Consider the following 25,005-nt stretch of genomic DNA (forward strand, 5'->3'; position numbering starts at 1 on the left):
TCACCTTGCGGATATTCGTGTTTGCTTCAATACCAACCTTGCGCAACAGACCCGTGTAGTCCAGTCCACCGCTGTCTCGCTCAAGTAGTCCACCCGCTGAGTCCACCGCCAAGACCACATATGTCTTGCTCGACGCATCATCGACTTTATCCGGCAGCGGCAGCGTCGACGATTTCTTCAGTTCATTCTGGACGCTTTGGAGTTTTTGCATTGCCTTATCGTCAGCACGGCGATTGGTGAACAGCTCAATCCATTCGTGCCCCACAAACGACCAGTTTTGTTCCGCGTAGCGATAAATTGCCTCCGGTTTCAAGGCCAATTGGTCCGCAGACCAGCAAAACAACCCGTCCCGAAGCGGTTCCGTTGTCGCGGGAAACCCCGTGGATTGGAACATCCGATTGCACGTGTACAACACTCGCACCCCCGAGTCGGGTCTGCAAGTTTCTTTCGCGAGTTGGTACAGCACTTGACTCTTTCCGTAGCCTGAGCTCTGGATTATTGACCCACACGGAATGATATCGTCAGGGCTCTGTTGATACGTGTCCCAGCAGTGCTGGACGTAAGTGAGAAGGTTGTGACGAGCGTCTCCAGTGTTTCCCAATTCATCGAATGCCACCAGCAGTACTTCTCGGAGACTAAGATGCTCGCAGCTCCAACCGGGCTTGCCTTTATCCCGCAATGCAACTTTTATTTGATCCGCAGCTACCGTTGCGACAGCCTTAGCAGTTGCTTCATCAACGCCGTAAGCCACTTCGATACAAGGCCGGAGCACGACGCGAAGTCCAACGGACCCGATTTCAGCGATTACAAACGCGGGGTCCTTCTCGGTCAGATCGAGATGTTTGATTGCTTGGCCTTGAGTCCCAGGGCATTGCTGCTTCAACTACTCGAATACGGTGGAGTCGAACACCTCCGACATGCCGGCTTTGTCTGCTGCTCAGGGGCGATTTTCTTTTATGAAAGGGGGAGTAGCTATTTGGAAGATGTTTCTTTGTGACTTGTGACTGAAAGGACTCGAGCAAATGGATGCAAACTGATCCGCAGGGGTACATTCCATCCGATAAGAAGGCCATGTAAAAACAAGAATTAAGTAATAGAAAAATCAATGTAATATCGTCTAAGCTGTGGATGGGAACGAAAGTTTAATCATTCGCACCAGCACGTGAAGCTCTGGTTAAGCTCATCACCAGCCACCGCCCCACTGGTTCCATTAGTATCCTCCTAATGACTACATGCACTGCTCTTCAACACTGCTCTTCACCTTTAAAATCAAGCTGGCAAAAATATATACAAAAAGTTGTCAATCGCTACGCTCTAACACTTCACACTACTCGAAGTTAAAATCTGCAGACCACTCAAGCCGGTCGTAGAGGCCCCAGAGGTCGATCTGCGCATCAGGAAACGCTGCTGGGTCGGCCGGCACCCCAGTACCGTTAACCTGACCAGCGCCCGATAAAATGTCGGCCGCAGGAATCTGCACGAAAGCGCGACCATCAGCGTTCCAGGGACTTTAGAGAACTCGAACTTGCCCACCCCGCACGGGGGCGAGGGGCAATGTCCGCAGCGGTTCGTGGCCGATGAAATCCTGACTAGCAGCATCAAGTGGAGCGCTTCCGAAGCTCACGGCGTCGGCGATGGAAACCCCACCTTGGTCGTTGCGTCGGTATAGAATGGCTACGCACGCGAACGGTCCTCCTCTGGGCTCACGTCGGAAGAACTTGAACAGCAGCGCAGCTCGGACTTGAGGGATCAACTCGAAGAATTCTCGAGTGTAGCGATCACTCGCTTCCAGGCTTCGGTTGTGGAATTCCACCTCAATAACCAGCCGAGGACGAATCGGGTCCTCTCATGTCGTTGCCACCCACGGCCGCACGGCTGAGTCAGCTCGACGCACGATTCGCTGTTGTGTAGCGGGCACGACCAGCTCCATGTTTCCACCTCCGACAAATAGCATCTTGCCGTTCGCCTCGTCATAGCGCGCGAGTTGGCAGTTCACATTTGTGACCACGAAATTGTGCGGATCTGACCGCACTTTGGTCATGTACAAGTCCACCTTCCTGCCCGAGGCCGAGTACCGAGCTTCGATCATCACAGCGCTAAAACAGTCGACTCGGTAGTGCAATCCGCCTCGCCACTTCCGTGACGGTACATCTCTCGCCACCAGGACTTCGACGTCTTCTTCTCCATTCTGAACGCGCTGAATGAACTCATCCATCGCTGCGTCTCGCTGCCGAGCTGTCACTTTGCCAGTTGCTGGCGCGTAAGGTGGAGGAGGGGGGATCGACATGTCGGTGGATTCTCGAGTGAGAGAAGACACAGCACGATCTTAATTAGTACTTAATTAAGAGTTTTCAGAACCAATTACGATAATCTAAAGTACTATTCAGCCAAGCACGCTCGACATACCAGTACATGTAGTATGTCGAAGGCTCGATACCCAAAGGCGTAAACTGAGTGCTTCCTCCGCCACGAGCGCACTATCCGGTGTTACCGAGAATTACCGAGAATAGTTGGGGCTTCCATAGTATAGCAACGGATGGACTACACGCTCGTGGCGGAGGAAGGCCATGCTGCCCCCAGGGAGCTCGTGGCTATGCTGTGCTAAATTTTCCTGTGTTCTTGTATGTGCCCAGCAGATCAGAGGTAAATCGGGGACATACGGAGTAACGTTTTGTAAGCGCAGGTCAAGTAAGCTGGCAAAGCCCAAGAGCTGTGGTGTAGATATCCGCCGCAGCAAAATTCATGGTGGAGCTGACGATGGTTGTTTCTTATAGTTAAGCGAGGCAATGGGACGAAAGTCTGAGTTCCTTGCTACTTCACAGATGTGTATATACTTGAGCATCCTGGGTAAAATAGAACTTAGAAATCTGTAGTCATGGTCGAGGCCGTCCGGACCTTCAGATGCAAAGGTTGCCATTTTTCAGTAAGCTGTCTCTGCATCTTGAGCATCGCTGGAACTTCCGACCAAGTCCGCATCGTCTACTGGATCGCCAGTACTCGCGCCCGCACGTCCATGACAGGCAAAGACGATTGGCGAAAAGAAATCATTCGAGCGCTACGTCAGTCGTTTCAGCGCGTGAAGCGGGACGTTCAAGTTGCGCGCGTGCTCCATGCTTCACTGCCGCGACTCGACGCTCGTTTTGGGGCCACCGTCGACTCAATCGTGTGGGATCCTCCAGTCGTCTCAACGCTGCAAGGAGAGGTACATGAAGCAGTTGTTCAGCAGGTGGCGACTCAACTTGACGCTTATGCGGCTGCAAATGGAGGCCTGTTTCGAACGTTCGCGCGCCTAGAACGAACCAAACCAAACCAAATGGTTTGGAGAATGAACCAAACCAGAAGCGGCCTTTAAACCTGGTTCGTAGCGGTTCCATGGTTCACGCTGTTACTGTCGCCAATTCAAACCAAAAACGGCTGGTTTGGCCGAACCATGCCATTTGGTTCAAACCGAGCCCAGGCTATTTGCTTGCTGTTAGTACGTTTCACTTCGTGCGGCTTTATCTGATGAGACCCTCGAGCAGGGCCTCCGAATATGGCATTTTTATTTAGTAGGTTGGGCGTTGCTGAATAAATTATCCCCTGACGCTCCTACCAATACAACAGTACATTATGGCATTGCCCCCAACGTACTACAATAAATAATGACATTATGAAAAGCATGAAGTCTATTAACAAGACACCAGTTAGCTTATCATCTAGCTCAAATTGTCCACAGTCGTTGCATCCCAGTACGACCGATTCTGGCGGAGAAACAGAATCGTCTCAAGCGTGCGTGGCAGCAGGCCGTGTCGTTGATGACCAAACGTCACCCGAGCAATGCTGAAGAAGCGTTCCACCACGTTCGACGTGGGTGGGATGCTCTTCAGCTGCTCATACTTGACACAGTCCTGTGCAAGCCGCCGGTGCTTCCGAAGACGCTCCACGAACGACGCGGCTGGATCCTCCTCCTCCTCACTCGCGGCCGCGTCGTCTGGTCTGGCAGCTTCGAAGGGCTGCAAAGCGGCCTTTTCAGCACGCGTCAGCCGCTGCGCCTTCCCGCGGAGAACGCGTACACACCCAGCCTCAAAATCTGGGCTGTGCACAATGTTGGCCCGAGGCCCTGCAAAATAAAAACCATTATACAATTGTTAGTGAAAATATTAAACACAAATTCAACAGTTATAAACTTACCAATGTAGCGCCCATATTGTGGCTTGACAGCGATCAGCTCGTCGAACCACTCACGAACGTCCAGCAGGTCGACGTCGTGGTCTTGAAGGGCCTTCGAGACCGACTCGATGTCGCACAGCTCCTGGTACAATACCCCCAGTCGCTTGTTCATCGCCGGCGGCGGCAGCAGGTCCATGAGGTCGTCGTCTTCGGCGTCAAGAAACTCGAGGAGCTGGAGGTAGCGCCGTACCATCTCGAACGTAGAGCCCCAGCGCGTGTCCTGGCGAATGACAGGCCGATATTTTGTAATTTTTTTTACAAAAGTACACAAATTGTGTTAGAGACATATTGACACACCACACATACACATAGGCGCTTACCGTAGTTTGGCAGATTGGGTGAGAGTACGCAATTTTACCATGAGCGCCTGCACAGCAGCCAGGTCCTCCTCATGCGACGCCATGTTCGCCTGAACAGCAAGGTTCAGGCGGTGGCTTGCGCAACCAACAAGCGGCACACTCATAAGAGTTGCCAGCCGCCGGTTTACGGCGCAGTTGTCAGCTACGAAGAAGCGACACTGCGCCAGCTATACGCCGTAATCGCGCGGCAGCATGGTCGCTAGAAACTCGAGATGGCCCTGCGCGGACAGATCGTCGTCCAGCGCGTCCAGCAGCGGGGCCATGCTGAGTACGTTGTCTTGGGACAGCCGTTCACCTCATAGCACGCGAACACGGCGATGTAGTGCTCAGATGCGTGTGTCCAGCCGTCGAGCATGATGCCGAAGCGTGCTGGGAGCTCCGACGCAATCGAACGCTCGACGGCGACGACGACCCCGTCCATGCCAGCTCGCAGCGTTTCCTCCGAGATGGGGTCCAGGCTGGAGTAGCTGAATAACATCCATAAAGTAAAGTTGTTAGTTTCCGTAGTAATGTAAACACAATGGCCTTATGCATACACGTACCGCCGCGCTTCTCGGCTCTCACAAAAAGAGAGTGGCAGGTTGCACATGACAATCCAAACCATCCAGCCGTGGAGGTTGAGCGCCGAGTGGCGGACGAAGTTCACGAGGGAGCCTGTCTCCGCCGTCGTAGCGTCGAGCATGACGGTCTCGTAGTCAGGGTGCTCCCGCCTGATATGTTGCATCAGGTTGGAGTACCCGTTCCTATGGATTTGCTTCCGAACCGTGCCGCAACGGCAACGGAAATACTCGAGAATCACCTCGTCGTTCTCGTCGCAACACGGGCGGAAGTAAAACCCCGAGACTTGGGAGTTCGTGTAGGTAGGGCGAGGGGGGCGGATACCGCGAACCATGCTGGATGAGGTCTTGGAGGCTTGAGAAGTGAAAATTGAAAAGTGAGCGCTGCCAAATGAGCTGCAACTAGCAACGCAGACAAATGTTATTGACAATGCTATTTTCGGAGGCCCTGCCCTCGAGGCGACCCTTCCAAATTCATTCATTCTCTGTTCTCATTCTGAAGAGCTGTCATTGCGAGCAGAGTACGCGCAGGCCAAGGTCGTTGAGCGGATCGACGTCTCTGTGTCTGGCTCCCGCGCGTCGTCCTGCGCTTGGCCCACAGACCACCCCGCCACCAGGAAGCGATCGTACCCGAGCTCGTGCACGTCGTAGCGCGCTTGGGGCGAATTACCAACTGTGCTACATCGCGGTAGCTCTTGCTCAGTTGCTGCTTGACGCAGCGAAGAGTGAACTCTATTCATACGCCCGTGCCAGTGCAGTGGAGAGCCCCAGCTCCAGGCTAAGCCGGCCGCAAGCGAGTGCGAATAAGTTCTCAACCTTCGCAAGCAAGTGCGAATACGTTCTCAACCAGGCTCAAGAGCACCGGCGCGGGCGGCGCAGCAGAGTGAACCGTGAAAGAGGGAAACCGGCGGAGTTAGGATCGCGATATACTACGGCGGTGTAGCTACAGTTAAGTGAGTTTGACGCGCAAGTAAGTTTGTTTTGGCTTCGAATTTTCCTCACGTCGCCACAACTTTCCCTTTGGTGGGTCAGCCGAAGCAAATGCAGAGTGTGATGAGGGCGATTGTGGTGCGTGGTGAAGGAACCAGCGTGGATTTAAACAGCGAGTACGAAGCAAGACGACGTGTGCTTCTTCACGAAGAGATTGTTCGAAGACCAGACAGTTCGAGCCAACTAGAGCAAGTAATATACGACAATCAAGTTCGAAATGATGAGCAAATTGACCAGCTTGGTCAGTACGTTGCTCAAAGCATGGATCGAGTTTCGACAGTCGTGTCTGAAAAATTAGACGCACGCTTCCAAGAAGTATTGAGCCATTCTCAGTCACAGGTGCAGTCATCTGTGGGGGTATCGTTCACTCAGCAAATGGGAGAATGCGAAAATCGGCTTCGCGTCGGTGTTCAAGACTCGGTCACTGAGATAAAGTACGCTACCAACAGTGTACTGCAGGATCATGAAAGAAAAATGATTGAAGCTATGCATGAGATTCGCTCAACGACCGCTGCAGCAATAGACACACGAATAAGTCATCATGAGACAGACTGCGAAAGACGCTGGCAAGAAACTCTGCAGAAAACGACCGATATGGGTGATGAGCGAGCCCAATTATTTGCTGCAGTTCAAGCTGATGAAGTTGAAACGCGCCTCAACGGCAAGCTGAAGACGTCCATGGCGATTGCTGCAGCCGAATGCAAACAGTTGCATTTGCAAACAGAACTTAATTTGCGTAGCGTGATGGAGTCATCTCACGCAGAGCTAGAAAAGCTCATCGAAACGAGCGCCCATGACCTGGCTGACACACTTGAGCGAGGCCTTCAGCAGCGACTAGATGACTCAATTCGAGCTTCGCACGGCGAGTTGAGCAAACGCATCGACGATTCAAGCGCTCAGTTCGCTGCTCGCATCACTGAAGCTGCGCGTTTGGAGCGGACAAAGGTCGAAGGAGCGCTTGATTCCCGTAACGCTGCTCTTGAAGATAGCCTTCAAAAACAATTAAGGGAGTCTCAAGATGAGCTTCATCGGCAAATGCGTGATGTGAAGGATTGTGTCAGCCAACACTCAGCTCGGGTGAAGTCGCACAAAACTCATATTGACGAGTTGATTCACAAAAAGGAGGCCAAACTCGAAGTTCGCCTTAAGGAGATGGTTCGGCAAATGGAGATTAAATTTGATCGTCGCTTTACTGAGTTGGCGGAGCAAGGCCAAAGACAAGTTTCGGAGGAAGTCACAACGCCCGTGGTAAATGTCACCATTGATAAAGCGTCAGATACTTCTCTGATCTCTCATGATAAAACCAACGAAGAAAGATGCAGACGATGTACAACTCCCGTTACGCGACCGGGTGACGATGATACATCGCAAGAGCCTGTTGACATCGACATGCGTTTGGGGGTGGAAAACCGAGGCGGAGGCAATGTCGACATTGCGGATCGAGATGGATCCGTTCTTGCAGTTCTTCTAGATATTAAGAACCGTTTGGTTTCTCTCCACGCAGCCACTGCGAGTGCAAACAGGACAGATCGAACATCGAGTGCTGAGGCAAGCACAGACGCTGCTTCATTTATTGCGGAATCGCTACAACAAGAAACCAAGCCAAATGGGCCAAGTGACTTAGCTGCGGCTCGTCGTGCCGCAACCAAAGCAACAAACGATCGAGCGATCAAGCGGGCGCAGATTCTACGGCGTAGCGCTGGGATCAAGAAACGCCAAGTGCGAAAGAGTCAGAAGAAAGAGTAAGGTAAGTAAAGACCAATACATATACTTTTCAGAGCTTAGTTTAGTGCACCAAAACAACCAAGAAGATCAAGTCCAGACAAAACACCGTCTATTGTAATCAATGTTAGTTTCTCCATCGATGCAATGCCACCACAAGAAGTTTAGTCGCATACTTATTCGTTAATGGTAATTCGGATACACAAACGATGTATATTTTGCTGCTTTTCAGGCATACCTCGGCTACTAGAACTTGGTCGGCTTGAGTTATCCTCATCAGCGTTTGGAGACCGAACTCTGGGTTGCTTGTGGCGCTGTCGTTCGTCTTTCAAGCCCTTAGAGCAGTGTTATTCACCGTCTCGATCCCTTGCAGCTGTGTCGAACCCCTCATCTTCTGCACTTTGGTCCATGGACGCGCCGAAAAGATGCTCATAGGCACTTGCACTCGATTCGTTGGGCGATCCCATTCGCACGAACGCACTGCTAGGCAAAGCAGACGCTAGTTCACTCGCGCTCAGTCTTGGGCAAGCTGTGATATCTACGAACTGCCGGTTCCTGTTGATAAAGCTGCACATGTCAATATTGTGCTTAGCGATACTGGTTCGGTGACTTGTAACCATCATGCCGCTCACGCTGAAGTCTCTCTCAATCTGCGCAGCAGAGGCCGGAATAGCCAAAAGAACTAGAACTACAGTTGGTAAAATTTGATAGCGAGGACTCATGGATTGGCGCTTCCAGAACTCGAGCAGTGTCTCCACATTCCCGTCCGGATGTGTGCGTAGCGGGGTGCTGTCCGATAACCATTTCTGCAATTCTGTTTTCACGCGCTCTTCATGAAATCCACCACGTCGAACTTGCTCTGGTTGATGACCAAAAAGCTGCACCAGGTCATCTAAAATACTGCGGCTAGTAGACACTTCTTCGCGCCGCGTCTGGTCCTGCTGTCCTGCCCCTCTCTCCACCGATGCCGTGACATCTCCTCGTCCCGGTAATGCGGCTTCCTCTTCGTTTACAACGACAGAAAGCATCAATGCCTTCATCCGGTTCATCACCTCCACTCGCACGGTTGAAACGGTATCCGTCACCTGTTCTGCAGTCATTCGCAAATGAGGAGTTTTTGGATCCACGACAAGCTGTTCGCAGCACACCTTCACAATTTTGCTGAGAGGACTGTCCGGGTTTTTGAAGAGTGGGTGCAGCAGCATCTGCATCTCGGGAATGTACGCGGCCGTGGAAATACGAGCGCTGCTAGTATATCGCTTGAAAAAGTTGTCGTGAAATGATTCGCAAGCAAGCTGCGAGTACGCCTCACTAATGGAGTCAGCTCATGTACTCGGAAGTGGATCGGTGGGTCTTGCTGCCGGAAACAGTCCCGAAGTTGCTGAGTTTCATCGAGGACAGTCCGCCGAAGTTGATATAAAAGCCCCAGCACCTCCGGCTGATTGGCGCTTTCGCTTTGACTGTGGACATTGATGACAGTGATTGGTTCGAGTAGCGCATACATTTGAAGCAATGTCTGCCGGTCTTCAACAAGGGGAAAATCATCAGGAGGGTCATCAAACTCGCGGAGAGCTTTCTCAATTCGCTCAGCAAACCAGATCTCCAACTCTTCGTACTTCTCGAGGATGCGTTTGATCACTCTTGTCAGACCCATAAAGCGGTGGTCGCGATATTCAAGCAGCTTCGTCGTGGCGCTAGGATCGACCATGGTGCACAGCTCTGCAAAAAGAGAACCGAGCCTTTCGCTAGAGCGAACAGTATAGATTGTCTTTCCAATGCGAGCAATCAGATCTGTCATCTCGACATTTTTGGAGCTGCTCCTTGTAGACCCAATTTCAAACGCAGTCTTGGTCGATGCATTTGTAAGATGCGGGATGCACCACTCCCACTTCAGACTGAGCTCCGTCTCCAACAGGCGCTTTACATCAGGTCCCTTATCACTCGTCGCTCCAAAAAAATCTCTGGAGGTCAGGCGGAAATCTCGAAGAAGAGCGACCAGCCAACTCTTGAATGGCTCACGAACACCTCCGTTCCTCTCAGCATAACGAGGGTTGAAATGACGTGTTCCAAGTAGTACGGACTGATATCTGATGTGCCGATCAACGAGGTACACGTGAAGACCGAGAAACTTGGTTCGTTGTGTCTTGCACACCCAAAAATCGGTACTCATTGCAAATGATGCCACGCCCGGAATTTTGTTTTCAACCAAAAACTTACAAACAGCACTGACCGCACAGCAGTACAGCTCACCAACAGCATGCACCACCTTGTGAGCATTAACAACCGTGCGAAAATCGTCTTTCACTGCAAGCGCCGCTAGCAGTTCAGACTCCTCATACTCGCCAATCCTGAAGGGCAAGTTGTTGTTCACCACACGAAGCGTCTCCAAAAGCAAAGTCGCTCGTCTAGAGTCGTCGGAGTTGGTGAGCGAATGCGAAATGCGATTGACTTCCTCCAGGCGACTTCGTTTTCGCCCCGACTCAGCAATTACTTCAGCAGACGTCACAGAGTGAGCATCGCTCAGGTGCTTCGTAGCCTTAGAAGTATTACCGAAAAGCTGAATGCACTTGTTTTCAGAGCGATAATTCGCGCTACCTTGGCATATCCAACACGTCATTTCTTTTCCATCGAGCATCGTAACCACGCGCACACCCCAATCCAAAATCAGAGAGCGTTCACCTGGGCGCTTCGGCATCACCTCAAATTGAGGACCTGGTCTGAAATTGCGAATCGCTGCGGTCACCTCCGGCGGTGGTTCGGTTGCAGTGGGGGCCGAACTTTGGTACATAGTGGTCTGATTGACGGCGAAATGATTGGACACGCGGTCGTGTTGGCGCGAATCTCCACTCTGACTAGGTGGTGCTGGTAGTGGGCACTGGTCCAAAGGAATTGGGTCCAATCTAGTAGGCAGCAACGAAGCCAAGCTGGAAGAGCCCGATACACCGTGATCGGGGGTAGATATCGTTGATAGCAACTGTAAAGGCGTCGGGATGGATACATTGCGGGATATGGGGTGCTGCAACTGTTGCGTCGAGTCGGAGGTCATGTCGTTTAGCGCAGTGGATAGGTATGATCCATCACGTCGCTCTGAGGATACTGATACCGCCGGTCGAATCCCGTTTGGACTTGAATCAACTCCATTACTGGTAACACGGCGACGTTGGAGTGGGCTCTCCCCACTATCACGATTCGAGCGAAAAAATAATCGGCGCATTGGAGCCACAGGCTTGCTCGCAAATATGAGAGTACCAACGTGGCATATTGCTTGAAACACACCAAAGTTAGAGCTTGTCTTAAAGATAAACGCAGCTGCCAAAGATAATAAATGTCAACGCTACCTGCAATTCCTGGGACTGTCGACTACTGTAACTTGTGTTCCCGGTTACGGTGGCGCTGCCTTGGCGCAAACTGAGTTGAAGCTAACTGCTAGCCAGGTTTGTGCGAAGCTGCCCAAACAATATTTCCTGGAGTATCGCGGGGTGTGTTGATTTGATTGTAGGTCTGGTTGGGCAGGTGGCGGTTGCTTTGCAGTCGTTGGCGGCTAGTTGTTCTGAAGGAAAGTTGGTGATTGAGGCAAGACCATAGCGTAAGCTTACGTTTGGTCAGCGCGAGCCTGATAGCATGCACAAGGGGACAGTCAGCACTGTTGCGCAAGCTGATTCAGGCTGTATGCATCACCGTTCTAGTAAAAGTACAGACAACGTTCCTTCGTTAAGAGGTGACAGGCTAGAAAGGAATGCACATGCGGACTTTAAGGATAGTTGAATCTAGTGAGATTACAGCCATGAAACGCTGGTGGGTATGAACCTTTCAATCCGACAACAGCGTATCTCCAAACCATGTGCTTCCGAACCCGCCAGGATGTTTCGAACTGTTCCACCAAACCAGTATACCGGTCGTTTCAGGTTTGATATCGGTAAATTTGCTGAAACGTTTGAACCAAACCATTTGGTTTAGTTTGGTTCGTTCTAGGCGTGCGTTCGGGGGGTCGATGACCTTCTGGACAAACGGAACTCGAGAAGTCCGGCAGATTCCGGATGGTGCGTTTCGACCCGATGGCTCGTCGGATAACGAGGACCCCGTTCGTCCGCGTATCATTGTCGAAGTCGAGGTCCACCCAGAGGTTAGGATAATCGACCAAATCAAGGTATTAGTATTACTGGCCCTACTGGAGGTCTGGTATAAATATCGGTTATACAATACTTTCGTATAGAAAACAAGTATCAGTATTAATACAGATTGTATTAATACTTTGGGTAATACTTTATGCTAGTACACATTTATGTGGCCCACATTAGCTCGGCTTCGCCAGTGGGGAGTCTATACTGAGCCCAAAGAACAGTTCAACGCTGAAGCGTTCCTATCACCTTGACGATCCGAATGGCATTGAAGACCTTGTTCATAGTATTCATACGACGGTCCTTATGTTGGAGAGGCAGCCAAGACAAACGTAGCGCGACCTGAAGATGTGGCTATGTAGTGGTAGTCCCGCGGCACTGGTCTTAATTGACACAGATCGAACGCAAACTTCACCTTTGCATTTAGATAGAAGTTTCTGTTCAGGTCGTTGGCACGGGCCCTCGCGCGGGTGACGGGTATCGAATAGCACCGCGGGGGACGTATAGAGAGTGGAAGTGCGCGAGCATGCACTGAAATAGCGCCTGCGTGGGTTCGGAGGGGCTTCTGGAAGTAACGTAAATTCCCAAATAATACCCCATACCCGTATAGTACCTCCTAAAACGTAACCCACTGCGTAGCCCAGGGTACACGGTTACTTCAATACAAATATCAAGTATAATTTTGTGGTCTTATTGTCGAAAGCATATTTATGCATGGAATACTGTATAATATACGTAATTTATCAGATTTTGGGAGGGTACTAATAAATAGTGCCCGGGGTATTATTCGGTAATTTCCATAATAACCGAAAAAACTTACTGGTATTACCAATTCCGAGGAGTAGTATTACTTCAATTATCCTTATACATTCGCCCAAAAAACGAGTATAACTACTAATCAAACCTGTATTAATACCGAAATTGTATTACTGAGTAATACAATACTTTGAGTTATCCTAACCTCTGGGTCCACCGTGCCGGAAGCTGTCTAGAGTATTTCGACATGATCCCGCAACTTCGTGCTGTATTGCTGCTCAAGATTTTCCCTCGTCGTGCGGATGGGACCTTTCCGTGCCTGGCGATCTCGTATCGACGACGCCCGCAGGTGCCGAGGGCTGTTGATGTGGTGAGCTTCGGGAGTGCTCGATGTCCCGAGTCGGAACGGCTCGGACCGTTCCAACTCTGCGTGGGCGACGATGAGTGCCTGAGGTCGTCCACCTGGTGTGGTCGCGGGCGAGAAGTAGTGGGCCGTGGGCCGGGTTGTCTCGAAGGTGGAGACCCGTGGGCCGCTACCCAGAGGTATCTTGGAGGGATGATGTGCCTCGCAGTGTCGTGGCGGGACTTCGGGGACGGATGGCATGTTGGGCGGCTTTGAGGGCCGTCAAGGTGAACGGATCAAGTCTTTGGGAGGGGTGAGCGGGAACGGAGTCACCCGAAGGCACTGAAACGCAAGGATCTGCAGAGGTAGAGAGGAAGAGTTAGGAGTAGAAGGAAGGTCAGTCGTGAATTTTGCTTAAAAGGACCACACAGGTCGTAAGGAACATGTATTGCATTTTGCTTAGTGATCTCCTTGCTATTTGTGCCCCGTAAACCTATAAGCACAGGCAGCACTTACTACTCTAATACAGCGGCGGCCGGCCCCAAACCGGTCCGACAAAGCGACTCGCGACACGTGGTGGAGAAGCAGGGTAGTGTTGCCGACTGTGGAGTGAACAGTGCTGAGAGCCTGTGCCCGGAAGTGAACAGAGTCAAGAGCCGAGCGTCTGGACCTGGTGACTGGACGTGCGACCCCCCCCCCCCCTCCTCGTGTTTAAAGTGTGCCAGGGAAGGACCCAGGAGTCCGCACACGAGTACACGCCGCGCGGGAAAAGCGGCGTCGAGGAGCAGTGAGAGGAGCGATCCAGGCCGGTAGGACAAGGGAACGGTAACGTAGACACAAGAGCCAAGTGTGCACGGTCAAGAGCAAGAGGTCAAGTGAACAAGGAACGGTAAACTGAGAGTGGACAAGGAACGGTAAACTGAGAAGAGAAGATGCCAGGAGGACAAGGAGGAAGAGACGGTAACGCTGAGGAAGCAGCACGCCGCCGGGCTGAACAAGAAGAAAGAGCGCGTGCAGAGCGCGCCGAGGCAGAGCGTGCCGCGCGGGCCGAAGCAGAGCGTGCCGCTCGAGCAGAAGCTGAGCGTGCCGAAAGACGTCGGCAGAGGCCCTCGACACCGGCTTCCGGGACGCCGATGATCGGGATAGCGCCGCCGCTGTCCCAGCGACCGAGGGCCCCGTCGCCGCCCAGCCAGGCTGGAGCGGGCGCGCCGGACCCGGTTGAAGAGGGATTGAGGAGTCTGGAGCGGTGGAGGAAGACCGCTGAGTATGCTGAAGAGGGAGCGTCCGTGTCGGATGTGATGCGTGAGCTCCGGGAAGATGAAGAAGACGAGGACTATGAAGAGAAGGAGGCGGTCAAGACGGAGGCCGCGACTGGAGTCCAGCCGGTGACCTCGGCTGGAATGAAGAAGACGAGGACTATGAAGAGAAGGAGGCGGCCAAGACGGAGGCCGTGACTGGAGTCCAGCCGGTGACCTCGACTGGAATGAAGACGGAGACCGTGGCGGAGGCCAAGGCGGAGCCCGCCGTGAAGGGCGAGCCGGAGCCACCGGTCTCGAGTCCGATGGGATGGTCGAGTGTGGGGCAGCCCTACGCTCAGCCGACGGACTATGGGTTCGGCTACGGGATGTACGCTGACGACGAGGAAGACTACCACGACGCGATGGAGGAGCCGGTCCCGACGCAGCGAGGCCCGAGTGGGTTCATCACCCGCTACATGGGTCCCGAGGCCCGCCGAACGGATCGCCCTGCCTTTGGATGGAGCTGGAGCGCTCAACATGGTTCGGGGAAGGCCCCCGAGTATGGAGGATGGAGTGGGAGCGGAAGCGCGGTGAAGTCGCCCCCTCCGAAGAAGAAGTTGCAGTTCGCCGGCGGTCCGGCTGGGCTCTCGAAGCCGCTCGGTGGCGGAATGCCCATGCAACCTACAACGGGCCCTACGGCAAGTCGGACGCCTGGAACGGGTACGGCTCCGCCGGCTCCGACGGCTGCACCGTCGACGAGTTGGCGCGGTGCCAGTGGACTTTCGCCGAGTGCCTGCAATCTGTCTACGATGGTCTCGCATGCCGTGAAGGTGCTGCCGATGTTCCATTCGGACACGGCCACGGTGGAGAAGGCGCGGGACTTCTGGGAGCTCTTCGACGACCACACGGACGGTTTCCCCGACCGGTCCAGATTGCTGGTGTTCCGTCAGAAGCTGCGAGGCCGCGAGGCTGACCGGTGGGTGAACAACTCGAGGATCAAGTCGTTCAGGACGCACAAGGTGCGGTTCCATAACCAGTTCCTCAGCCGGACGGCTGACGAGCTGTGGGAGCTACTAGAGAACACGAAGAGGCAGCGCGGAGAGTCCGTGGAGGAGTGGGGTGACCGAGTCTCGGACCTGTGCGAGTCCCTCGACTACCCGAATCCGCAGATGCGGTACCAGCTCTTCCGCCGAGGACTGCGGAACAAGCGCATGCTGGCAACCTTGGACGCGAGTCCCGCGTCGGACATTCCGGAGGCGTGCGAGTGGCTCATGTTCAAGGACATGCACCGTCCGATCGAGGAGGACGACGAGTTTTCGGACAGCGAGTCCAAGAAGAAGAACAAGAAGTCGGAGGAGGCCCCCGCGACGACTGCGGTCGAGGCCCTCGCTGAGCAGATGAAGTCGTTCATAGAGCAGCAACAACAGTGGCAACAGCAACTACTGCAGCGCCAGTGGCAGCCGCCTAGGTCGCCTCGCAATCGAGCGCCGGTAGTGGCCGCCACCCCTGCCACTCAGCCCGCTGGAAACGGTCGTGGGCCAGGGAACGCTCAGCCATTCCGGGGCATTCGGATGGGCGATGATAGTCGCACGCAGGACGGTTCGCCTGTGTGTGGTCGCTGTAACTTCATGGGACATGGTCGCGCTACATGCAAGCGCGCGTCGATGAGCTGCAGGCGCTGAGGCGCGTTTGGTCATATCGCGGTCGAGTGTGACAGGCCCCAGAACGGTGGAGGCCAGACTGCAGCCGCTGGGGGTACTCAAGCTCCGTCTGGTTGTGCTTTCTGCCAAGACGCGAGCCACTCCGTGATGCAGTGCCCCGTGTTGGCTGCGCTTCGTGATGCGACTCCGAGTTTGCTGAACGCGGCCGCCCAGAGCAATCCGACCCCTCGACAGTGACGGGGGCGGGAGGAAGGAGAGGAGGGAGCCACTCCTTTCTCTAGTCTAGAGGATGGCTCAGGGGGTGATCGTAGGAGGCAGGCGAGACGAAGGCGTTCTGCGGTCACGGCGAGGAAAACGGTGGACAAGGTTGTGAAGAGTAGTGTGAATGAAGGGAGCGTCGAAGAGGAACGCGTAGAGGGCCAAGAGCGGAAGTGGAAGTTGAGACGGTTGCCGGGGCCCGGGAAGCGTGGATTGTACCCAGCGGCGTCTCTGTCGAAGAAGAATATGAACGAGAGCAGGGGCGGACGGTGTTGTCCGTGCGGGAAGAAGGTGAAGCTGAGTGCTGGACGGAGTTGTCTGTGCACGGCGAAAATGAGGAAAGCGTGGCGGAAGAGCCTGCATACTGCTACGATGAAGAAGCGGCGTGGGCCGTTGCGAGTGACGAGGAGGAGAAGATGTACCCTGCGGGGAAGACGGCGACCGAGGAGAGCGCCGAGCAGGACGAGCTGAGTGCAAGGGTGAACGGGGCGTGGGTCCATGATGGGGCCGCCCTCGATGGTAACGATGAAGAGACTAAGGAGGCCGAGGCGGCCAAGCTGGACGCCCCCGCGGGCGATGGAGACCCCGCGAGTGGCCCAGACCGCAGCCCCGAGTGTGGAGTAGGCAACGAAGAGGGGACGGCGGCTGAGACCGTCGACTCGGCGTACGTCGAGGACCGGTCCGTGAGGTCGGAGGAGTCGGCGTACTCCGAGGAGGAGGAAGTCGACGGTGATGTGTTCTATGCGGCCAGTGCGAACGATGAAGCGTTCTGTGCTGCGCCTCCGAGCGCGAACATACCCTACAAGGTGCCCACGGAGGAGGTGCCGCCGCCGACGGAGTTGAGAGCGGTGCCGAGGTCAGTGACTGCGGCCCCTTTGCGAAGCATCCTGAAGAAGGAAGGCCCCCGTCCGCGTTGGATGACGGAGGAGTCCTCCTTCGAAGGGTGGGGCGGCGCTGTAGATGTGGGGGACACACTGTTCGCCGAGTGGAACGACGACGGAGGATCGCCGGCCGGCGAGCACATCGCCAAGGAGAACGTCAACGTAGTCGTAGGGCCCGAGCCGGTGGCAGGGCCCGCCACCGAGGCGCTGCCGCCGAGAGCAAGGAAGTGCCCGAGAGTTCCGAGGTGGTCGAGGCGGCCGAGGACGTTAAGGAGCCGCCCCGCCACGCTCGTCTCTTCACGGACGAGGAGCTGGACGCCATGGAGTGCGAGGCGCCGAAACCCTCCGTTCCAGGCATCAGTGAGGAGCTCGAGGAGTATGACAAGGAGCTGGAGGACAGGCTCCACCCCCTCGATGAAGTGGAGTTGATGCGCAAGGTGAAGGAGAATGCGGAGAGGGCCAAGGGCCCGTCCATGGAAGAGATATCGAAGTTTCTGGGCGTCCCGGTCAAGGCGCTGACCAAGATGAAGGACGCCTCGCCCGAGGGTACGTCCTCGCCCGAGTACTGGGAGGACTGGTACAGGAACACACTGGAGAACTCGGCGGAGGCCAAGCGAGCCAACCGTGACTTCAAACAGTCACTGGCCAGCTGCGTCTCTGTAGAACGCTCGACGGAGGAGACAACGTATGAACCGTTCGGCCTGTCGGAGTCCGACCTGGGCCCGAAGGCCTCGACCGTCTCGTTCGATGGCTCCGTGATGGAGAAGAGCGTGACTGCGAACATTGCGGTCCCCGTGGGTGTCTGTGAGGAGAACAGCGAGGAGATGGTCACTGCGGTAAGCGTGAACCCGCCCGTGGACGCTCCTGAACCGAGTTCGAGCGCTTCTCCGAGCGAGAGGTCGGAGGCTCGCAAGGCCGTGTACTTCTTGCTGAAGGAGACCAAGGACGAGATGCTGCGTGCGAAGAAGTCGGTCGTCGACCCGCTCGGAGAAGGCGGCACGGTCGAGATCCCCCCGATTCGTGATAAGCCACCTGATCTAGACTGGGTGCGCCTCGTGCACGATGTTGAGCAAGTTGCTGGTGAAAATGAAGACCAAATCGACTGGCGAGAACCTGTGAAGAAATGGACGAACGAGTACTACAATGAGAACGCTACGTATATTTGGAATAAGCTACTAGATCGAGTTCGAGACCCCCACTCGGCGAGTGCGAAGCGTCGGCTGCGGCGTCGCTCGCGGCGGCCCGTATGCTTTGACTTCACGGCGTTGTACCGCGATTCGGCCGAGGCACTGGACGGGGAGCTCTGTCCTGAAGAAGACGACGACGCGACGCACTACGTGCAAGTGGTCCGTCCCGAGCGTCCACCGCCGGAGCGTGGACGGAAGACCGGGATGGTGGAGGTGGTAACCGTGAACTTGCCGGACGGCTTCGGCGTCCGTGCCGATGAGGACGATGATGAGTGTGGAGCCGAGCTCCCACGCGTAGTTGCCGGTGGTTGGCGTGTGGTGTGCACTGTGGGGAACTTCGAGGCGCTGTCGTGCGGGTACATCGACTGCCTGCCTTCGCAGATGTTGGCGGACACGGGCGCAACGCTCAGTCTCGTCGACTTCCATGTTCTGAAGCGTCTGGGCCGAGCTGGTGAAGCTCTGGAGACCTACGACGGGCATGTACGCAGTTCGTCTGGACACCGTCTGCGCATTCGGGGGTGGGGCACTCTCCCCCTAATGCTGGGCATGGTCGGGGTGACCATGCGAATGCTCGTGGCCGACAAGTTGCATGTGGACGCTATCTTGGGCGTCGACGCGCTGGGCGCGTTTGGAGCAGTGATTGACGTGACTGAGCGGACGCTCATGCTGAAGGGCACGGGCGAAGTCTTATCGTTGGGCGTGATGGTGGTCCACGAATCGTTCATGGCCACGATGGCCGTGTCCGTCCGCTTGCCGCCAAGGGGCCAGGCCCTGGTGGTCACGGATGTGGTGGGCAATGCCTCGAACGCGACCGTCCTCGTCGAGGGCTCTCTCAACTTGCCGCCTTCGCTTTGCGTGGCGAGAACGCTCTGTACGGTGGACGACGGTCGAGTCGTTGTGGAAGTCTGCAACGCATCGACAGAAGAGTTCTGGATCAAGAAGGGCACGGTGGTGGCCTCGACGTCCGTGGTGCCCGAGTCGGCGTTCGGCTTTGAGCAGCCGTCGGCGGAGAAGTCCGAAGAATCGCCCTGCCGTCCGCCCGAGACTAGCGGGGTGGCCACCGTTGCTGCCAGTCGTGAAGAAGAGGCAAAGGGGCGGGATCTCGGCGAGACTGTGAGGGCGTCGAGGCCCGATGTGCCGCCCGACAAGGAGGTGGCGCTCGAGGCCGACTTCTCCCAGTCGAGGCTGTCGGATGAGCAGAAGTCGCTGTTCCGCAGCGAGCTGGAGCGCTTCCGAGACATGTTCGTGGAGCCGTCCAACTCGCCCGGCAGGACCGACTTGCTGAAGTTCCAGATTGATACTGGGGACAGCAAGCCGATCAAGCAGCAGCCCTACCGCGTGTCGTTCGCCGAGGGCGAGGTGATGGAGGCGGAGATCCAGCAGTACCAGAAGCTGGGCTTCGTCCGGCCCTCGAAGAGCCCCTGGGCCAGCCCCGTGTTGATGATCAGGAAGCCCGACGGGGGCATCCGTTTCTGCATCGATTATCGCAAGTTGAACGCCGTAACGGTCAAAGATTGCTATCCTATGCCGCTGATTGACGACATCCCGGACGTGCTGAGTGGAGCCAAACTGTTCTCGACCATGGACATCGCCTCAGGCTACTGGAACGCGCCCATGCATGAAAACAGTATTGCTAAAACGGCTTTTACATGCAAATACGGTCTATTCGAATGGTTAGTCATGCCCTTTGGCCTATGCAATGCTGTACCTGTTTTCGAACGGTTGATGGAGACCGTGCTTGTCGACCTCAAGTGGCGCGTGTGCTTGGTGTACTTGGACGACTGCGTCATCTTCAGCGAGGACTTCCCGTCGCACCTCGTTCGCCTTCGGCAAGTGCCGACCCGCTTTCAACAGGCCGGCTTCAAACTGAAGATGAAGAAATGCCACTGGGGCAGGAGTCAGGTCGCCTTTCTCGGGCACATTTTGACACCCATGGGCATCCTCCCGAACCCCGAGAAGGTGAAGGCCGTCATGAACGTGCAGAGGCCGCGCGATGTGCATGATATCCGTTCATTTTTGGGGCTGACGAGCTACTTCCGCCGGTATATCCCGGGGTACGCTCTGATCTCTACGCCGCTGGAACGCCTGAAAATGAAAGACACTCCGTTCGTCTGGAGCGAGGACTGTGAGGTGGCGTTCTGCCAGCTGAAAAGGGCGCTAGTCACTCCTCCTATCCTAGTCTACCCGGACATGAAGAAACGATTCAAGCTTTACGTCGACTCGTCGAGGTATGCTGTCGGTGCTTGTCTAATGCAGGTGGTGGACGGTCGAGACCGTGCTGTCGCCTATGCTAGCAAGTTACTGACAGGCTCTCAGAAGAACTGGATCAACAACCAAGACGGAATCTCTGAAATTGAATGCTGGGAGATTGTCTGGTCTACGCGGAAGTTCCGCTGCTACCTAGATAAGCGAGAGTTTGATCTCTACACTGACCATCAGGCGCTTACCTGGATCTTCAGTCCTGGCAACCGCACGACCAATGCTAAGCTCGCTCGCTGGGCGATCGAGCTGTCCAATCTACAATTCCGAGTGCATCACAAGCCCGGGACGAGCATGGGGCACGTGGACGGCTTGTCGCGCCTCCCTACCGCGAGTGTGAACGCGCTGACCATGGCGGACCTGCTGAACCGGGGGGCTCGCCTGTGGGCATGGCCGACTTGCTGAATCTGGACGACTCGCACGAGACCGTGGCCAACGACTCAGTCGGGGAGCCGTCCGATCGAGCCGTGGCTTCCGACTCAGTCGGGGAGCCGTCCAATGTGGCGCCCGAACCGATGACTAGAGACGGCGGCGGCGAGATGGGCACGGAGACCGCGGTTCCGTTGCCGGAAGACGCTACTGAGGACGAGTCCGCGCCGACGGACGTCCCTCCGTCGTCCGTGGACTTGTTCGGACTCGATATGGAGCAGTTGAAGGTGGAGCAGCGGAAGATCCCGTGGGTGATGGCCCTGATCGCGTTCCTGACGGGTGGAGCGCTGCCGCTGGACCCTAGCTTACGAGTGAAGGTTGTAAGGATCGCGTCCAAGTTCGCCGTCGAGAACGAGCTGTTGATGCGCAGAGCCAATCTCCCCGCGCGCGTCGGGCCCGCTCGATCGCTGACCGTGCCCGTGATACCGCTTCCGTTCGTTGAAATAGTCTTACATTTTTGTCACGCTGACCTACTGTCGTCGCACCTCGGCCTCACGAAGACGCTCGAGAAGGTGAGGCGACACGCGTACTGGCCAGGGTGGCGACAGTACGTCGAAGAGTATTTGCGCGAATGTGATAAGTGCGGAAGTGGCAAGGGTGCGCGTCCGTGGCGCGCTGGTCGAATGCAGAGAATGCCCATCGTGGATCTGACGGGGCCGTTCTCGTTGCTCGTGGTGGACGCCGCGGGGCCTCTGCCCGAAACCGAGCGTGGCAATCGCTATATTTTAGTTTTCGTTGATTACTTCACTCGCTGGGCCGAGGCGTTCGCCGTGGAGCGCTTGGACTCCATGACGTTCGTGGAGGTGATGGTGAACGGAGTGGTGTCTCGGCACGGAGTGCCGTCGCGATTGCTGAGCGACAACGGCTCGAACGTCACGTCTGAGGTGGCCAAGTCCTTCTATCAGACGTTGGGCATTAAGAAACTCTTTGGTGCTGCCTACCACCCTCAGACTCAAGGACTCGTCGAGGGATTCAACGGAACGCTCATAGGAATGCTACGAATGCATGTGAGTGAGGCTCAAGATGATTGGGATATTTATCTTCCTAGAGTGCTTTTTGCCTACAGGACGGCCTACCACGAGGCCCTGGGAGATTCGCCGTTTTTCTCGCTGTACGGGCGCGTTCCAGTGCTTCCAATGGACGTGGCCTTCCTCAATCTTGGCAAGAAGTGGCGGAGTAATGAAGTGGCTCAGTATAGGCGAGAGGTGTACAGCTCTCTCCGTTCCTCGCGACATTTGGTCGAGCGTCAGTTGTTGAAGGCGCAAGATCGGAACGAGCAGTGCCTGGAAGGGCAAGTCGAAGTGAATTATGAAATAGGAGACCCGATGTGGGTCTACCCGGTGTTCAGGGCGAAGTGCGCACGAAGAAGCTTGCCTTCGCTTGGCACGGTCCCTATCGGATCGTAGCCAAGGTCGGCGAGAACGCTTATCGGGTCGACATCCCGACTCACCCTAACAAAACGGTGACTGTGAACGTGAATAGGCTCAAAAGGTATTGTGGCAAGTGGATCCGGCCTTATATGGATGAAGTGCCCGAGGGTCTGGGCACTAGGGATGAAAACGAAGAAGAGGGGCCGTTGGAAGAGGCCGACCTCCCTGCGTCGAGCTACGCGGAACGGTTACTAGGAAATGAGGACACTGTTATTGTGGGCGTGGAAGCCCCCATCGTGGAAATAGTGGCGAAGATGAAGGACAGTCAGGGCGTGAAGTACCTGACGATGACCAGCTCGTATGAGGTGTTCTGGCTGCCCAGGGAGGCTTTGATGCCCGAGTATGCGTCATTGGTGACCGCTTTTGAGCAAGCGGATAGGAGGAAGAAAGGGTTGCCGGAGCTTCGTCGAAGTGCGCGGTTGGCGGACGCTAACGCCCAAGGCGATGATGACTATTTGCTGCTGGCGTAGTTGGTGACGTTCTTGAGCTGAAGAACCTGTGATTGTGGATATGGATTTACGAGCAGCTCAAGAATGGTGGATATGCATGTCAAGTTCATGTTTTTATTTGGTTTTACCTGCAAAATTAGTGCTGCGGCTGCACTAGACTCGACTACAACGAAATGAACAAGATAAACGGAGATCCGAGGTGTGCGCATGACTCACTTGTCCTTGTCGACGCTTGCGAAACGCGACTTGAGCTTCTTGGTCGGAGGCTCGCTCGCTACCTCGCCGTCGTCGTCTGCTTCGTCGCCCGGCAGCGTCTCTTTGGCCGCGACGGGGGCCTTGGTGGTCTTGGGTTGGGCCTTGTCGTTCTTGTCGCTGTCGTCCTTGGCCGCCGGCTTCTTCTTGTCGTTGCTGGAGTCTTCGGACTCGCCTGACTTGCTGGAGCGAGAAACCGGAACTCCTGGCTTGGACGGAGTGGTAGCTCGCTATTTGACGGCGGGAGCCCGGTACTGCACGGGGGACGTCGGAGGCAACGCCGTGAAGGCTCCGTCCTCGTCCTCGAAGTCCGAGTCATCATCGCCGTGCTCGTCGGGGTTGAAGGGCTTCTGGTCGAACACGGCCACCTTCATGCCCAAGTCCAGGAGCTCGACCACCTCCTCGATGGTGTCTTTGAGCGACGCGTCCGACAAGAGGGTCTTCCACGGGCCGCGGGTTCGGTTGCCCACCCAAGAAGGCACGGTGGGTGGCCCGCCGGTGACGTCGAGCTTGATGCAAGCGAGGGCCTTGTCGGAGAGTCGCAGGTGTGGCGCTTGCGTGGGGTCGATGAGTTCCGCCTCCTCGAGGAGCTCCGGAATCGAGGCGTAGCCGTGTTCGTCGACGATCTTGGGGTCGAGCGCTCGCTCGATGGCCCGCTCGTAGAGAATCTTGTCCTTTGCGAAGACAACGCCGAGGTCCTCGTGCGCCGCGCCCTTGCTCTTAGCCGCGCCGGCAGAGTGCTTGGCCGCTCTGCCTCCCAACCACATGAGCGTGTCATGAGCACCGTTCTCGAAGTCGTCGAGAAAGCCGAAGTACCCTCGCTCCTAGATGTTGTAGCTAATGAGGTCGTTCAGCGCTCGGCAGGCATTCATTTTCTCCTTGCGCCGCTGGTCGGCATTCAGACAAGGCGCGTACAGCACCCACAGGAAAAACAGCTCGCGGAAGCGCATGTTGGCACGGTAGTGGACGAGGTGCAACTCGGGGTAGGTACCAGCACCGCTGTTTGCCCCAGGGGTACGCCAAGAGGAACGGAGCGAGGCCCTTGCTTAAGGCGCGCTGCGCAAGTGCGGCCAGGTCGATCTTCAGTCGCGCGGGCGCCGTCGTCGGCAACCGGAAGTCGTAGGCCTCGGCCTTCTTCTTGGCCGCGGCCTTCTGTTTCTTCTTCGATGGCGGTTTCGTCTTGGAAGACGTCCGTGGCGACGATCTGGTCCCTGTCGATGGACGCGGTGGCGGTGACGTCGACTCTGGTGTGGGCACCAACGGCGGCAGCGGGATCGACAGGACGGAGTGCTCGGCAGGCTCGCCGGCCTGCATCGGTCGGGGTGCGGCAGGATCACGAGGATCTGGTTCAGGCGGCGTGCGTCGCCACCCGACAGGGCGTCCATGGCCATGGCTTCCAGGACGTCTAGCCCCTGGGACGCATTGTTGACGGAAAACGGGTCCGGAGGCGCGCCCAAAACTCGCGCTGCGCGATGAAGACGTCCCCCTCGTCGTCGAGCTCGAGGGCCATGTCCAGGCTGCCCACCTGGTTGTCGAAGTCGGTGACGTCGGAGTTGGTCTTCATGACCATGACGGACGCGAGGCGAGGCGAGGCCTGGGAGAGAGCGGAGAGATGCTTGGTGACTGCGGAGTGCGCGGCGCGGCGAAAATTGCGGAATGAGGCAACTTTCAGTGGGGCGGCTACGGCAACTTCTGATTACCACGTGACTTCAAGTGAATTGGCGAAATGTGACTCCACACTTGTGGATGGCTGCGACCGTCTGAGAGAGACGCCCAACTGGCTGGTCACTTTCGAAGAACCCGCGAGCGACGCTGGTGACCAACTGGCAGTAACGGGGCCTTGGCTGCCCTGCGCCTCTGCAGGTCGATGGTGACCGCCAAGGGCTGCCGCTAGTGGCGCGCGCGGA

General features: G+C 55.8%; 5 protein-coding genes across 5 annotated transcripts; 1 reads left to right on the forward strand and 4 right to left on the reverse strand.

Moving 5' to 3' along the window:
- Positions 1 to 1,327: 1,327 nt before the first annotated feature.
- PHYSODRAFT_307825 (hypothetical protein) lies at positions 1,328 to 2,569 on the reverse strand (the record flags this gene model as incomplete). The annotated part of the gene is made up of 5 exons (XM_009540832.1): positions 1,328 to 1,474; positions 1,541 to 1,843; positions 1,895 to 2,325; positions 2,407 to 2,477; positions 2,502 to 2,569. The coding sequence occupies 5 exons, from the start codon at positions 2,567 to 2,569 to the stop codon at positions 1,328 to 1,330; spliced, it is 1,020 nt and encodes a 339-aa protein (XP_009539127.1).
- Positions 2,570 to 3,515: 946 nt separating this feature from the next.
- On the reverse strand, positions 3,516 to 5,576 carry PHYSODRAFT_289239 (hypothetical protein). Its single transcript, XM_009540833.1, has 3 exons — positions 4,864 to 5,576; positions 4,568 to 4,735; positions 3,516 to 4,429 (listed from the first exon to the last, which is right to left on the reverse strand). The coding sequence occupies exons 1-3, from the start codon at positions 5,044 to 5,046 to the stop codon at positions 4,019 to 4,021; spliced, it is 762 nt and encodes a 253-aa protein (XP_009539128.1). The 5' UTR covers positions 5,047 to 5,576; the 3' UTR covers positions 3,516 to 4,018.
- A 590-nt stretch (positions 5,577 to 6,166) lies between these two features.
- PHYSODRAFT_307826 (hypothetical protein) lies at positions 6,167 to 7,861 on the forward strand (the record flags this gene model as incomplete). Its single annotated transcript, XM_009540834.1, has 1 exon — positions 6,167 to 7,861. One exon carries the CDS (start codon positions 6,167 to 6,169, stop codon positions 7,859 to 7,861), a length of 1,695 nt encoding a protein of 564 aa, XP_009539129.1.
- Positions 7,862 to 8,987: 1,126 nt separating this feature from the next.
- PHYSODRAFT_533534 (hypothetical protein) lies at positions 8,988 to 10,454 on the reverse strand (the record flags this gene model as incomplete). Its single annotated transcript, XM_009540835.1, has 2 exons — positions 8,988 to 9,445; positions 9,488 to 10,454. 2 exons carry the CDS (start codon positions 10,452 to 10,454, stop codon positions 8,988 to 8,990), a joined length of 1,425 nt encoding a protein of 474 aa, XP_009539130.1.
- Positions 10,455 to 23,058: 12,604 nt separating this feature from the next.
- Positions 23,059 to 24,668, reverse strand: PHYSODRAFT_261978 (hypothetical protein; the record flags this gene model as incomplete). The annotated part of the gene is made up of 4 exons (XM_009540836.1): positions 23,059 to 23,307; positions 23,338 to 23,922; positions 24,014 to 24,441; positions 24,536 to 24,668. 4 exons carry the CDS (start codon positions 24,666 to 24,668, stop codon positions 23,059 to 23,061), a joined length of 1,395 nt encoding a protein of 464 aa, XP_009539131.1.
- Between the last annotated feature and the right edge of the window lie 337 nt (positions 24,669 to 25,005).

The sequence above is a fragment of the Phytophthora sojae genome (genome assembly GCF_000149755.1).
Source record: "Phytophthora sojae unplaced genomic scaffold PHYSOscaffold_16, whole genome shotgun sequence".
In the NCBI taxonomy this organism is placed as follows: domain Eukaryota; phylum Oomycota; class Peronosporomycetes; order Peronosporales; family Peronosporaceae; genus Phytophthora; species Phytophthora sojae.